This window comes from Nyctereutes procyonoides, unplaced genomic scaffold, assembly GCF_905146905.1.
Source record: "Nyctereutes procyonoides isolate TBG_1078 unplaced genomic scaffold, NYPRO_anot_genome, whole genome shotgun sequence".
Taxonomy (NCBI): Eukaryota; Metazoa; Chordata; class Mammalia; order Carnivora; family Canidae; genus Nyctereutes; species Nyctereutes procyonoides.
In genome coordinates this window covers 2,016,744-2,032,857 of record NW_026575052.1, presented here as the reverse complement: position 1 = coordinate 2,032,857, position 16,114 = coordinate 2,016,744, and the positions used below count along the sequence as shown (strand labels likewise).

General features: G+C 40.4%; 1 protein-coding gene across 5 annotated transcripts in view; it reads right to left on the bottom strand.

The window, feature by feature from the left end:
* Positions 1 to 16,114, bottom strand: part of PRDM2 (PR/SET domain 2) — a 125,845-nt gene that overhangs the window by 93,137 nt on the left and 16,594 nt on the right. For 2 of the 5 annotated variants that reach the window (XM_055332006.1, XM_055332008.1), the window contains one exon: positions 11,152 to 11,225. The exons of the other annotated variants lie outside the window; for them this stretch is intronic. In XM_055332006.1, the coding sequence (XP_055187981.1) occupies positions 11,152 to 11,160 (9 nt within the window). In that variant the 5' untranslated portion in view covers positions 11,161 to 11,225. The remainder of the gene's footprint in view (positions 1 to 11,151; positions 11,226 to 16,114) is intronic. 5 annotated transcript variants of the gene reach the window in all.

The window sequence follows — 16,114 nt, the reverse complement described above, 5'->3', positions numbered from 1 at the left end:
CCACCACCATCATCCTTCCAACCTGAAATACCACAGCTATTTCCTCTAATCCCACAAATGTCCAGTGAGTGCCCCATGGGCTAGCTCTGTGCTACCTGAGAGCGCAGCCCTGAAGACAAGGCAGGTTCTGCCCACCTGACAGGGTGTCCCCTTGGAATCCGATGAAATCAGGAGTGGGACAGATAAGGAGTAGACAAGGTCCTAGTAAGGGGTAGCTGAGGGATGGGGAAACACTGGGAACCTTTCCCCTAAGATCAGGAACACAACAGGGATGTCCATTCTCACCACTGCTATTCAACATAGTACTCGAAGTGCTCGCCTCAGCCATCAGGCGACAAAAAGAAATAAAAGGCATTCAAATTGGCAAAGAAGTCCAACTCTCCCTCTTGCAGATGACATGATACTGTACGTAGAAAACCCATAAGACTCCACCCCAAGATTGCTAGAACTCATAAAGCAATTCGGCAGTGTGGCAGGATACAAAATCAATGCCCAGAAATCAGTGTCATTTCTATACACTAACAATGAGACTGAAGAAAGAGAAATTAAGGAGTCAATCCCATTTACAATTGCACCCAAAAGCATAAGATACCTAGGAATAAACCTAACCAAAGAGGTAAAGGATCTATACCCTAAAAACTACAGGACACTTCTGAAAGAAATTGAGGAAGACCCAAAGAGATGGAAAAATATTCCATGCTCATGGATTGGAAGAATTAATATTGTGAAAATGTCAATGCTACCCAGGGCAATTTAGACATTTAATGCAATCCCTATCACAATACCATAGACTTTCTTTTTTTTTTAATTTTTATTTATTTATGATAGTCACACACAAAGAGAGAGAGGGGCAGAGACATAGGCAGAGGGAGAAGCAGGCTCCATGCACCGGGAGCCCGACGTGGGATTCGATCCCGGGTCTCCAGGATCCCGCCCTGGGCCAAAGGCAGGCGCTAAACCGCTGCGCCACCCAGGGTTCCCAATACCATAGACTTTCTTCAGAGAGTTGGAACAAATTATCTTAAGATTTGTGTGGAATCAGAAAAGACCCCGAATAGCCAGGGGAATATTGAAAAAGAAAACCATATCTGGGGGCATCACAATGTCAGATTTCAGGTTGTTCTACAAAGCTGTGGTCATGAAGACAGTGTGGTACTGGCACAAAAACAGACACATAGATCAATGGAACAGAACAGAGAACCCAGAGGTGGGCCCTCAATTCTATAGTCAACTAATATTCGACAAGGCAGGAAAGACTATCCAGTGGAAAAAAAGTCTCTTCAGTAAATGGTGCTGGGAAAATTGGACAGCCACATGCAGAAGAATGAAACTAGACCGTTCTCTTACCCCAGAAACAAAGATAAACTCAAAATGGATGAAAGATCTAAATGTGAGACAAGATTCCATCAAAATCCTAGAGGAGAACACAGGCAACACCCTTTTTGAACACAGCCACAGTAACTTCTTGCAAGATACATCCATGAAGGCAAGAGAAACAAAAGCAAAAATGAATTATTGGGACTTGATCAATATAAAAAGCTTCTGCACAGCAAAAGAAACAGTCAACAAAACTCAAAGACAACCTACAGAACGGGAGAAGAGATTTGCAAATGACCTATCAGATAAAGGGCTAGTATCCAAGATCTATAAAGAACTTATTCAACTCAACAGCAAAGAAACAAACAATCCAATCATGAAATGGGCAAAAGACATGAACAGATATTTCACAGAGGAAGACATAGACGTGGCCAACACGCACATGAGAAAATGCTCCACATCATTTGCCATCAGGAAAATACACATCAAAACCACAATGAGATCTCACCTCACCCCCATGAGAATGGGGAAAATGAACAAGACTAGAAACAACAAATGCTGGAAGGATGTGGAGAAAGGGGAACCCTTTTGTACTGTTGGTGGGAATATGAACTGGTGGAGCCCCTCTGGAAAACTGTGTAGAGGTTCCTCAAAGAGTTAAAAATAGAGCTATCTGGGGATCCCTGGGTGGCTCAGCGGTTCAGCACCTGCCTTTGGCCCAGGGCGTGATCCTGGAGTCCTGGGATCGAGTCCCACATCAGGCTCCCTGCATGGAGCCTGCTTCTCCCTCTGCCTGTGTCTCTGCCTCTCTCTCTCTCTCTCTCTCCCTCTCTCTCTCTCTATCATGAATAAATAAAATCTTTAAAAAATAAAATAAAAATAATAAAATAAAATAAAATAAAATAAAATAAAATAAAAATAAAATAAAATAAAATAAAAAAATTTAAAAAGGGGGGTAGCTGCAGGGACATCTTAGAGAAGATCACACACACAGACACTTGGACTTGAAAGATGGCAATGGGCATGTGCTAAGGACTGAGCATTTCGGGGGAATACCCCAAGGAAACAAAGGCTTGGCATGTTTAGGAACAAAATGACACACTGTGGCCGCGTCAGAGTGGGAGAAAGTGAAGGCGGCTGCCAACAGAACCTACAGAACCATGAAGGCCTGGGGAGAGACTGGAGTGCATCTAGGGAGTGGTGGGACACTGCTAGAGGGTCTTGGGCAGGGGACTGACATGATGTGATGGGAAGGTTTTCTGGTTTCCAGCCTCTTCTATATTCAACTTCCCTAAACCCTCTGCCTTCTTGATCAAGCATCCTATAAAGCAACTGCCTCAGAACTCTTTTAAAAACATTCTAAATAAAACCCAGTAGTTACTCTACTGGTTTTAGAGTCCTTCAAGGTTCAAGAGAAGCAAAGTAAATTAGGTCCTGAGAGCTCTTCTAACTGGCCATACCCCTTCCCCTGGCCCAGAAGGAAGGTTATGCTGCCTCCTAGTGAGTCTGCCATGGTTGAGACTCGGCTGCCAAACCCCAAACCACTTTACTTTCACCAAGGTGGCAAACTTTGGAGCCACAGGTTTTCAGGTCACATGGAGTTTGTCTGGTCTATCCACGGCTTTAAAAAAACTAGAATTCTATTGGAAGAAATCACAGAAAAATCCCAATTTTACTCTTAAAGTTCCTCCCTGGTCCCTACAGGCCCTTCGCTTTGGAGGTCCTCCTTCTCCTTAGGGTCTTTCAACAAGTCAGGCTTTTAGCTGACAGGGCTCCCAGACCACACTGATCCTTCTTGCCCTCAATTCTTCTGACCAGTCAATATCTTCTACATCCTTCCCAGGTCAAGTTCAAATCCCAGTTCATCCATGAAGACATTCCAAACAACTCCTGGTTAACTGCCCACCTTCCTGACTTCCTATATGGTCAGGATTATGTAGTATAAATACAGAACTCAAGGCCTGCAGAGAATGGTCCCATGGGGAAAGAGACGGTCAGCAAAGCAGATAATGAGGGGGTTTCCGTGATAATCCAAACAAGCAATGCCTTGGTCTAAACTAAAGCACTGACAGTGCTTAGAAAGTATGTTATAGAGCAGAATCCACACTTGGTTACCAGCTAAAAATAATGATGATAACGACAACACTTGCACAGTGTTTCTTATTCGCCAGGCGCTGGCCTTTATGTTTATTAACTCATTTACTCTTGACCACAACCATATATGGTGGCCACCACTACTATCTCTATTTAACAGGTAAAAGAGCAAATACTAAAGCGTCAAGTGACTTGCCCAAGGTCACACAGCTGGAGTGGCAAGCCAGGACTGAGGTGGAATGTGAGTCACCAGACAGCAAAGGGGAGGAAGAGCTAAACAATCCTACAACCTTTTTCTCTACCAAAGCATTAATAACAAAAACTATAAGCCTTCTTGCCACGGTTATACAAGGAAATGTTATCCACATTACTAATTCTTTTTCAAACTTCAGAAATAATATATTTTCATTCAGAAAGACAAGGCCCCAGATCTCATAAAAAATTGCTAATTTATCTCGTAGAATACATGATTCAGAATGAAACTTAAGTGCCACCATTATTAAACATGTTAATTTTCTAAACTATACATTCATTAATTGAGGTTTAAGTCCTAACACATAGGAATCACCTTACTTGGAAGTCTCTTCCTAAAAAGTCTGAAAAATCAAATTTGCATTTATAATTACTTATAAAAATGTAATTCTAGGGGTGCCTGGGTGATTCAGTCAGTTAAGAGTCTGCCTTTGGCTCAGGTCACAATCTCAGGGTCCTGGGATCGAGCCCCACATCAGGCTCCTTGCTTAGCAGGGAGTCTATTTCTCCCTCTCCCTCTGCCTGCCACTCCCCACTGGGATGTGGTGTTTATCAACCTGGCACTGGATGTAGGTATTTATCAACCTGAACCTGCTTGTGCTCCCTCCTTCTTCTCTGTAAAATAAACAAAATCTTTTAAAACTGTAATGCCATATTAATAATATGCTAAAACATGGTTTCGTATTTCAATTAAAAGTACTTTCAATTTTTATACCATATTTGGCAATATCTAGGATTAGGAAAAAAGTGGGGAAGATAACCTAAAATGAAAGAGAGTCATTCACGGTTTCGCCAAATCTTTAGAAATACAATTATAAACAAATTTATCCGGATGGTCAGATTGTCCCCCATAAAATGTCCTCTGTGAAAGGAATAAATTATTGATACCTACAACAACATGGATGAATTTCAAAAACACGATGCTGCTCAAAAAGGAGACAAACACAAAAGACAAGTGCTAATGATTCCACTCGTGTGAAATTCCAGAACAGGAAAACACAACCTACAGGGACAGAAAGTCAATCAGTGCTTGCCTGGGCAGGGGCTGAGGGGGCGGGGGGACACTAACTGCAGAGCAGCTAGAAAGAACTTTCCGGGCAGTGGAAGGAGTATCCTACATCTTGAGAGCACTGGATGTAGGTATTTATCAACCTGAAGACTGATGCACTTCAAATGAGTACATTTTAATGCACAAATATTATACCTCAAAGAAGTTTCTAAAGTAAAAGAGGGGCACCTGGGTGGCTCATTTGGTTAACCAACCGTCCAACTCTTGGTTTCAACTCAAATCATGATCTTGCAGTCATGGGATCGAGCCCCACATCAGGCTCTGTACTTAGTGTGGAGTTTGCTTCAGATTCTCTCTCCCTCTCTCTTCCGCTCACTCTCTCCTCTCTCAAATAAATAAATAAATAAGTAAAATCTTTAAAATAAGTAAATGACTTCTACACTCTCCTCTTTAAATCATGTCCAAATGAAACTTTAATGGTCCCAGAAAACGGAGGATAAAAACACTGATGCCGAGAAAAATTTTTTTTTTCTTTTGAGGCTTTTTTCTGACCCAACTCAAGCATTCCTCTGCTCAAAACCCTCCAAAGGTTTCCCATCTCCCCAAGGAAAGTCTACCCTGATCTTTACAATGACCACAGAGCTGAGCCCACACCTCTCTGACCACTCCTTCCTCCCTCATGTGCTCTGCTCCAGACACACGGTAGTCTTAGAACCAGCCTTCCCCATTCCCTACCTCCCCCCCAGACAGATACCACTGGAATGGGGAAGGTAACTCCACTACAGAGAGGCATGTAGCAGGACACTGGCATTGGCTGCTGTTACATGAGGCTGAACGTACCATCTGAGATAGGCAATATATACCAATGGTTTTATTTTTAAACATACAAAAATAAGCAAGTTTTACTGGTATTTCATTTAAATTTATAGCAGCAACTCTTTTTACATACTCCACACAGAAAACAACCCTAAATGTATCTGTTTTAGTCAATTTAATTAAAGCACCTAGTTTCTTAAACATTCAATTTAATCAAAACACTGGAGAGCACCAGCAGTGGCTGTACATCGCTTTGCACTGAGCATATGTCACAGCATATTCACGCTAAGATACATATTATTCTGCCACAGACTAATGATAATCACCACAGTTAATTGTTGTCACCAGCAAAAGACATCTGAGAAGCAGAGTGCTAATACTTTAAATTCTATGAACAACTCTTCTTTGTTTAAACTTGCAAACAAGACTCTTAGCTGCTATTCTGGGAGCAAACAATGGAGGGAGGGGATGAAACAAGCTACAGTTTATTGAAACAGCATTAAATTGTGTTTGTTTAAGGAATCAGTATGACTGCAATAACAATAAAGAGATGGGGACACAGAACAAGAAAACCTTCACACCGTCTCTGGAAAACAATAGTAGTCAATAGTTCTGAAATACATTAAAAAGTGCCCTCCTTCAAAAAGCGGCAGGCCCATTAAACTGTCCAACTGAAGAAACTATCCTCAAATATGGTGTTAATCTCAATAACGAACAAAGATATTACTATCCTCTTGCCCAATAAAGATAAAGGTGATACTCTAAAAAGATAGAAAACAGATCATATCACTGTCTAGTGCCTTTCCACTACACTTAGAATAAAATAAAACTTTCTATGGCCATTAAGGCTTTATGAATCTGACCCCTGCCTCTCCCCAACTTCACCTTGTCCCAGAGCCCATGATGCTTGCCAAGCTCCAGCACCACCACCACCACCACCACCACCACCACCACCACCACCACCTGTTCTGTGTCCTTGAACCAGCAAGCTCATTCCCACCTCCCGCCTTTGCACTCACTATTGGCTAACTCTATCAAGAATTTTCTTTCCCTGGATCTTTGTGTATCTGGTTCTTGGCGATCACTTGAGTGTCCGTTTTCGTTGTTAGACATCTCTTCAGAACAGCCTTCCCTGACCGTGGAACCCAAAGAACCTCCTCCTACCTTCATTCATCATCCTTTACCACACTACTGGGTTTCACGGTCTGCAGAGCATTTTTCACTACCTGAAATTGTCTCATCTTCCACTTTTCAACGATCTCTCTCTGACTGGGTAAGCTGCAGAGCAGCGCCTGTGCCTGTCTAGCTCACTGCAGAATCCACAACATGCTGGGGTACAGTCTACGCAAGATGAATGAGTGAACGAATGTACATCCAGAACGTACCATCTGAGATAGGCAATATATACCAATGGTTTTATTTTTAAACATACAAAAATAAGCAAGTTTTACTGGTATTTCATTTAAATTTATAGCAGCAAGATACTGCAACTATGGGTGGCTTCTCCCAATTATCAGAGTTGGATCTGCAGCATCCAGTGATTAAAGGTTTATTTTATTATTTCACTACATAAAACTTTTTAAAAGTCTGGAAGGCTGAGTTGCTAAACTATTTTGCTACAGGCTACTGGCAATACTAAAGATCATTGATCAGGATGTAGATATGCTACAATCATTAGCTACTATGTTGATAGAATCAGGAACAACTTAAGTTACGCAAAGATCCTTAAAAAAAAAAAAAAAAAAAAAAAAACTAGGGATCCCTGGGTGGCGCAGCGGTTTGGCGCCTGCCTTTGGCCCAGGGCGCGATCCTGGAGACCCAGAATCGAATCCCACGTCGGGCTCCCGGTGCATGGAGCCTGCTTCTCCCTCTGCCTGTGTCTCTGCCTCTCTCTCTCTGTGTGTGACTATCATATATTAAAAAAAAAAAAAAAAAAAACTAACTAGGATTCAATAAATCAGAAATCAAAGCAGTTGTATTACCTCATTAGGGCTAAAATTTACACAATGTACCATGTCAATTACACCTCAATAAAGCTGGGGGGAAATCACTGAAGCTTTACCCAAAATATTACAGTTCTCCTCTCCTCCCAGGTACCTGACAGGATGGCACTGGCCCCCACCCCCATCTCATCCAGCCCCTAGTCAGATGTGGCCACATGACTAACTCTGGCTAATTAAATGTGAATAGAAGTGATGTACATTGAGACAAAGCCTTCATCATCTCTGGTTCTTGAGCAACCACAACAGCAGATCCACACAGGATGCGTAGCAAGAACAAGAAATGAAAGGACGCCACGTTAAGCCCCCGACACTTTGGAGCTGCTTGTTTGTTAGCACAGTATAACACAGCTTATCCTGACTGATACATCAGTATAGCCTGGTGACCAAGGACCTGAGCTTTGGAATCTGACGAGTGACAGTGTGAATCAGAGTTCTATCACTTACTGTTTGAGTGGCCACAGGCAAGCCATGGCCACCTCTCTGGGCCTTCATGCCTTCATCCATAAAACGGATATAATACATACACTTGATAGAATGGTTGCAAAGACTAAATGAGTGAGAAAATAATGGGTGCCTGGCATGTTGCTTAAGCACTCAGTAGAGAGGAAGTGGTAGTAAACTCCAGCATATCTATCTTAAACTACTATGAGCATATTCAAATTGTGGAACTTTCCTCACCATTGATATTCTATAAAGTAAAGCACTCTAAACTCTTTATTCAATGAGAAAGTCATTTGCAAAGTTGTAGATTCTCCTAAGTAAATCTAGGGCAGAAAAGGAGGAAAATACTAGCACATCTTCAAAGTTAAATATTGGGATATGAAGCAAGTAAAGTGTATGCATGATTTACAATGAAGAGAAAAGAAAATGAGAGAATGAAGTGGGGGGAGTAGAGTGGCTCTCCACTTGCCTGCCAACCAGGCCAGGACTAGGCTGGAAGGAACAAAGGCTCAGAGGCAAAGCAAGCAGAGTTCCAAGGCTTCCAGGCTGGGAAGGTAAGAAAAGGGATAAGTGTTGAGCAGAGAACGGGAAGGAAAAGAAGGACAAAGAACATGTGGATCCAGAGGCTCTGTGCAGCCCAGAGCTAGAGTGAGAGAGAAAACCTGGGGAGCTACCACTCCAAGAGCACACACCATGGTAAGACTGAACAGTCCAGAACGCCGCTTCAATAGTCAGCTCCTAAAATACCGTGAGTCTTCCAAGTCCACTGTTTCCTCTAAAGAACCCATCTGCAAATAATATGGTCTGCTCACTCTGGGGATCCTTCGGTCCCTAAACCTCAAGCAGCAGACACATATGAATGAATGGTATTGTGCTGTCCAGACCATGCTGTAAGGGATAGATCTGACTGCTAAAATTCATCTAACCAAGGCTGCTCAGTCCCTAGAGAGAATTCATCTGACCCTACAATCCCCATTAAGATTTTAATTAAAAATCAATCTGGTTCAGGGGTGGTCTGGGTGGCTCAGTCAGATATGCGTCTGACTCTTGGGCTCAGCTCAGGTCATGATCTCAGAGTCATGAGTTCAAGCCCCACACTGGGTATAGCGATTGCTTAAATAAATAAACTTAAAAAAAAAATCAATCTGGTTCAAGTTAAAACTTTTTCAATATCTAAATTTTTGCGTAGTTACTTTCATGTTTCTCAAGCACTGATTGCTCATTTTCACTGGCTAAAAATGGGAAGAATAAATATAAGAAGGAAAAACATAAAATGTCCTGAAACAATTCTTAACTTTAAAGAATTACTGAGACAGTTGTTGAAAAACACTCATAGATCTTATGCCATGACATAATAATCAGGTCTAAACATCATGCAACTAAAATCCCTCAGATAAGGAAAATATAACTAAAGATGCTGAAAATTTTACTCATAAAAAGTGGACAATTTTTATAACCCAAATAAAAGTTTCATTACTACCAGACCACTTAAATTACATCCAAATCAGAAATGTGCTAACCATTAGAAACATAAGAGGACACTTTTCCACTGATATTTGGCATTTGGCATCAAAGGCAGTCCTCTGCAGATCTGATATTAAAACTTGTCAAAAACAAAATGAAATTGTAAAAGCCAAAAAGAGAAAAGGTTATTGCCACAACTCTTTTGAATGGCATATGGACTTTCTCTAAACACAAGGTCACTTGATATAAAAGGGACCATAAAGTGAAAGTGCGAGGTGTCAAACAGGTCAAAAGACGTTAGAAATAAAATATTAGTAGCTGAATACAGCATAAGAATTAAAGCCTAATTTAAGCCTAAGGGTAACGTTGTAGCCACCTGAAATAACTGACTGCTGAACAGTGATGCCCCAAAAGTAACGTCAATATTTGGATTCCACTCTGGAAGCATTCACAATCATTCTAATCCAGAATCAAGGCTCTTCTAACAACAGATTTCTAGAGAAAATCAAGTTCCTTTGGATGACCAGGTTCACATTTATATGGAATCAGTCTTAAGACAAAAAAAAAAGTGAAATCACATATATATGCACATAACGTTGATGAACAAGGACTACAAAAATCCACTCTATTCTCTTTTCCCCTCCTCCATCTCACCATTTCAAAAATAATTTGGCTTCAAAAGCATGTCAGTAAATCTGCAAGTTGTAAAATAATAGAAACCATGTGCCCCATGTGTTCGCCAGATTCATTTTTTATGATGTATGGTCCTCCACATTAAAATAAACATATTTTTGATACAGCAAAATAATGAAAAGAAATCAAAAGAATCCATTCCAAAAATTTCACATCTCTCCGTGCAACACGGAAGTGAACTTATTAAATAGCCACCCTAAGAAAACTGGGACTACAGTTAGAAGCACCTATAAGTGATAAAAAGGTGTCCACAATTTCAGATAATGAGGGATACCAAATGTTTTCAAGTCCAATAGTTTTAAGATAAGCACTACAAATTAGACTTCACATTTCTAAGTTTTTTCTTTTGTATTTCTTAAATGTGTTTATGACGATCTCAAAAAAGTGTTTCTAACACCCATGATTTTCTGTAACTACAAGTGAAATGATATTAAGACTAGAAAATAAGAATCCTAGTTTAGAATACATTTAGGCCACATAACTGGTTTTACTTATCAGAACACCGCTGAGGCTACGGAAATCTCCATAGCAGAATTGTTTAATTACTAGGTAGTTCCACACCCTCCTATAAGGAGAAATACATCATATATTTTAATGTCTGCCTTCTTGTTTTTATTCTATCCACAGGTTTTTTCAAGGAAATTTTAGTCTCTAAAAATAAATTTCAATCTTCCCTTTACAACCAATGGATAATTTACTAAATAAAAATTCATTTTAAAAAACTATTAAAAATGAAAGCTTAATAAGCTTCAAAACAAAAACAAAAAAAAATTAACACTACAGTGTGGCAGGGGAAAGGTAGAAACAGAAAGTCTGAACTACGGTCTCAAAGAACCAGTCCCTAGTGCAGGGTTCCACGGAAATGTCAACCCACGCCACAACAGAGCACACGCCACTCCACAAACAAATGCACACTATGAAAGCAATGAACCAGTTAATGGTACTAAGAAATGGAAAGAAAATCTGGGAGAAAAGAATGTGTGTGTTTTGATCTTTTAAAAATCAAGAACTGGTCTAGCATCTAGGTAATGTATTTGTATAAATTCTTATTTTTAAACTCACCTGATTCATTTTCAATTCCTGTTGTGTTCTGAAAAGATACACACAACAAAGAAACTTCTTTGATTACATGAGCCCTAAAAAGAAAAACAGACAATTGTAATATGTACCTGCCTACAAATTTACAGTGATTTAAAACCACATACAGAACTGTAGAGTTTGCTCAAAGGGCTATTCATAAAGCAACTCCATGCCAGATCAACTTCAATCTATGCTGAGAGCTTACTTCGCAGATTTATTATCTACAATAAAATAGATTTCTTACTAATCTTTACTAGGCCTTCATTGTACTCTACAATTGAAAGCAGACTCATTAGAATGACATCAAATTTTTGCTGTGAAATTACATCATTTATAAGAAGAAACAGATTAGCTCTGTTAATAGAAACACAAAGCACTGCTGAGTAATTTATTACGCAATGTAAATAAATGTCCTTCTTTCACTTATATCAATACTGTGTTGAATGCAAACACAATTAGACCCTTTACATTATTTAGTTTTTCAAGTTCCTGAAGTAGGAAGGTAGATTTGCTAACATTTCCACGGGGAGTTCTCTTTGAGGAACAAAACAAAACCCTTGTAGTAAAAGGCAAAATGTTTTAATAAAAGCTGTTTGAAAAGAACTGCAGTAATTCCCTTAAAGTTTTTATTCAGTATAGTCATAGTACACTGAAATGATATGACAAAATCATTTCTTGTCAATGCATACGACATGTATTTCTAAATGACAATGTGTGAAGATGGTCCTTGCTGTCGTGCACAACCTAGGAGTCACTGGAAGTCATTCACAATAATGGAAGCCGCACCACTTTAAGTAGCACTTCCACGGCGACATGCTAACTGCTTCCAGCAGGTAGACATACACACACATACCGTCAGGAACAGGTCTCCTATTTCTTCATGAACTTGCTTTAATAAATTATCCTTCTTTCCTAGATCCACAAGACTCTACTCACATTGTAGAACTTTTACGTTCTAGTTGCTAATAAACCAAGGAACGTGTGGCTTCACGACACCCTTCATCCTAGAATATACTGCCTGCCGGCTATCATAAACATAGTGCTTTAACATTTTGCCCCACTTCATTAACAAGGATGGTTGGGGTTTTCCCCCCCACACTCACCTGATCACCTTTAACAATCAGAGGCACTATATTTAAGTCAGGACCTGGGCACCTGAACTAGTTTTTATTCACACTCGGCATAGGGAAATGTATTCTGAAACTTGCATCTTTAGTTAGAGAGCTCAGGGCTAGTGAAACCAATATAAACTCTCAGTAAGGAAATACTCGGTGAATATGATTTCAGACAACCGGAGGTTAGCCCATTAAGTCCATTCCTTTAAATTTTAATATTGAACATCTTTCTCATATATATTTAATATGTCTTTCCTTAGTATACATCTCCTATTGAGCAGAATCCATGCTTTTCTAGATTTGAAATCATTATGAAGTTCAACTGTGGATTTGGCTGTCACACAGTGATGAGGTTAGTGGCCTGAGGGGTGTGCCCCTCTGCTCCCTCTATCATCAATGCCTACTGAATGCCATACAGTCCACTAGGAGGACCGTGATGGACAATTTGCAACTCAGAAGTGAATAAAATGTCAGTGGTTTCACTTGCCCTCTTACTAAGCTTTTACGGATGGATTTACTAACATTGGCCACCGGGAGTTCTCTTTAAGGAACAGAACAAAAATTCTGCAGGAAAACGCAAATGCTTTCATGAAAGACCTTTGGCAAGAGCTATGATGCTTTACCATTTCCATCGGTTTGTCGTCTTCTCCTTCCCGTGAGAATCACTGGTACCATCATTGCAACTATCACCTATGAAGCTGCTTCTAAGACCAGCAGACACTGTGCTACATTCACTTCAGTTAGCCCAGTTGATTTTCAGAGGTAAGTACTAGCATCCTCAAGTAAGAAGTTAAGTTCAAGGAGGTCAGGATAACTCCACCACGCTCATAATGGGTTTCTGCCATTGCTTCTTAACCATATTTCACCAACTGTTTACTCCTGCCTCCCCTTAACACCTACTATGTGTCAACCACTGTTTTCAACAGTAAGCAGAACAATCTCTGCCCTCTAGGGGAACAGATGGCAATAAATTAGTAAAATGTGCAGGAGGTCAGATAACAAAAGTGCTTTCGGGAAAAATAAACAGGTGGTAGGGAGAGGGAGATAGGAATTACAGTCTCTATCTCTCTGCCTGTGACTCCAACAGTCTGGTCAGAGAAGGCCTCCATGAGAAAAGGCCAACTGCATAAAAACTAGAAGACCTGTGGGCCAGGAAGGTATGAGGAAGGAGCATCATAAGGAAGTAAGAAACTCCCTTCGGCAGTGTGCCTGGGTGTTTGAGGAAGGGCAAGGACGGTGACAAGGGCACAGTGAATGAAAGGGAAAGTGTAGGAAGTGATTCAGAAAGGTGTGGGGTATAAGGTGGGAATGGGGGTGGTGGGGAGGCAGATAAAGTACGAGTTTTGCAAGGTAAGCACTGTCCACCAGAACGGCTAGAGCTTTTCCATCAAGGGATGGGAAGTCACTGGGAGGCTCAAGGTGGCACACCTGACGTGCCTTAGGTTTAGGAGACCACAAGGGAGCAGGGTGGGGACAAGCCAACCTCTCAGGAGGCTCCTGCCCCCATCTACGCAAGAGATGGCAGCGGCGGCTTGGCCCATATAAAGAGGTACGAGAAGTACTCAGATCCCAGATATATTTTAAAAACAGAGCCCCCGAGATTTGCTGCCAGAGTAGCTGTTAGGTATGAAAGAAGAGGAAGTCAGGGAGGACACCAAGATTTTTATCCCAAGGACACAGAAGGATGGAGCCGCCATTTTCTTTCATCAAAGGAGATGCTGCCTCCTTCCTCCCATCTGCTTGTCATTGCTTTTTTCCCTTCACTTCACACTTTCCTCCTTTCCTTCCTCCCCTTTTGTAGTTACAGGCTCACAGGCATGATTCAAACGACTGAGATACCATGGCATCTGGCCTCTAATCCCAAAGAACTCAAAAATTAAAGTACTTAGAACAGCTTAGTCTTTCATTTGTTATCTCAATCTCACTTTTTCTTAATAAAAAGTTACAATATAATTCAGGTTGTTAAATGATTAATAATCTGACTTTCTGCATTGTCTGTTCCCGCTTTGTCCTAACAGGAATGCACTCATCATTTCTTTCCAGAGAAAGGGTTATCTTAACATCTTTTTCCCCCCAGAGTTCGCTACAAACACATATGCTTGGGCTCTCCTCTCCAGTCACTTCTAATCCCAATTGCCAAAAACCAGACTCATTTTTTTTTCGCTCCCCTTGACTCACAACATTGTCAAATTATATATCGAAAATATTTTACAGAGTCAAAAGCACTGCAAATCCAAAAATGACTTCTCAAATAATACTTTAAAAATTAAATCCTTTACTAAACTATACTAAAAACAAGGGATGTTAAACACAAGAACTGAGACTCTGGCAGTGTCTCTCAACAGAAGACCACTGCATTTTGAACTGGGCAACTACTCCTTGTCTGTCCCTTCAAGGAGGGGCCGTTTAACTCTGCACCATCAAATGCCAACAGTGCTTCTGATCATCTCGAAAATCAAAAATACCTACAGGCCTTCCCAAATAACCTCCCAGCTGAGAACCCTGAATTCTAAAAATCATGTAACTAGCTGTAATATGACAATATATTTTAAAACAACTATAGACTCTACAAGCTGCTGCTGAAGTAACTTCCTTAAGGTTCCTCCAGCAGTGCAAAACCCCTGTGAGAGCCGCCTGGCAATCCTACATATTCTCATATTCAGTGTTGACCTCAGCAGTGCCATTTTCACATACCCACTTAACTAAGATCAATTTTTATCATATGTGAGAACCTGAACTAACAATCCTATTAGTGTGGGGGCAGAGAGGAATCTTTCCAAACCAATCACTGAAACTCAATAATTCTACCATATTAAAGGGAAAAAATGCTAAACAGTTAAGTGCCTCTGGTTTTCCAACAGTCAATACTGAAAACCTTAAAATTTTCAGAAGCTAAGACTTATCCTACCCTGGCTAATGCCTTAGTTTTTTTTTTTTTTTTTTCAGTTTCTATACCTGACCAAACCACCTTGAATATTTCTACATATCCCTTCCATTCCAGCTTGCTGACATCTATCAGATAAAATACTTAGGCAGATATACAAATTTAGAGCATGTGAATTTTTATCACCAACTATACTTTGCTAATAGCATACATTCTTAGAAAAGTAAGAGCGTGGTCCTGATTTTACAAATCCATGGCTTTAATAATATACATGTACTTAACTTCTCAAGATATTGCTTCCAAATCCTAGGACAAATCATCCTTACAAATATTTAATAATATCATAAAATTGATTTGAGGGGGATTCCTGGGTGGCTCAGCGGTTTAGCACCTGCCTTCAGCTCAGGGTGTGATCCTGGAGTCCCAGGAGGGAGTCCCACATCGAGCTCCCTGCATGGAGCCTGCTTCTCCCTCTGCCTGTGTATCTGCCTCTCTCTCTCTCTCTCTCTCTCTCTCTCTCTCTCTCATGAATAAATAAAATCTTTTTAAAAATTAAAATAAAATTGATTTGATGATATATGATTAGTATCAATAAAACAACAATTATTGGGGTCTTTATTTCAATACTGGTTCCTTAAAGTGTCAAAACAACCTTAACAACTGTTAGACTACTATCTCCTGACATGGAGAGCCAGAGACCAGAAAAAGGAGAGACACACCGGACATTCCAGTCCTTGGGTCAGAAGAGCCTAGGAGTCCCTGGCATCTCACTGTCACTCATCCTCTAAAATAAGGCAGATTAAACTAAAGAAAGACAGGAGGTAACAGGAATGCAACACCTTAACAGGTTAAACTGTAACATTCGCCCTTTGTAGACTTGTAAAATCTATAAAACTACATGAGAGGCAAAGTAAAAGCAATAGATTCTTTAGGAGTAGTTTAAATC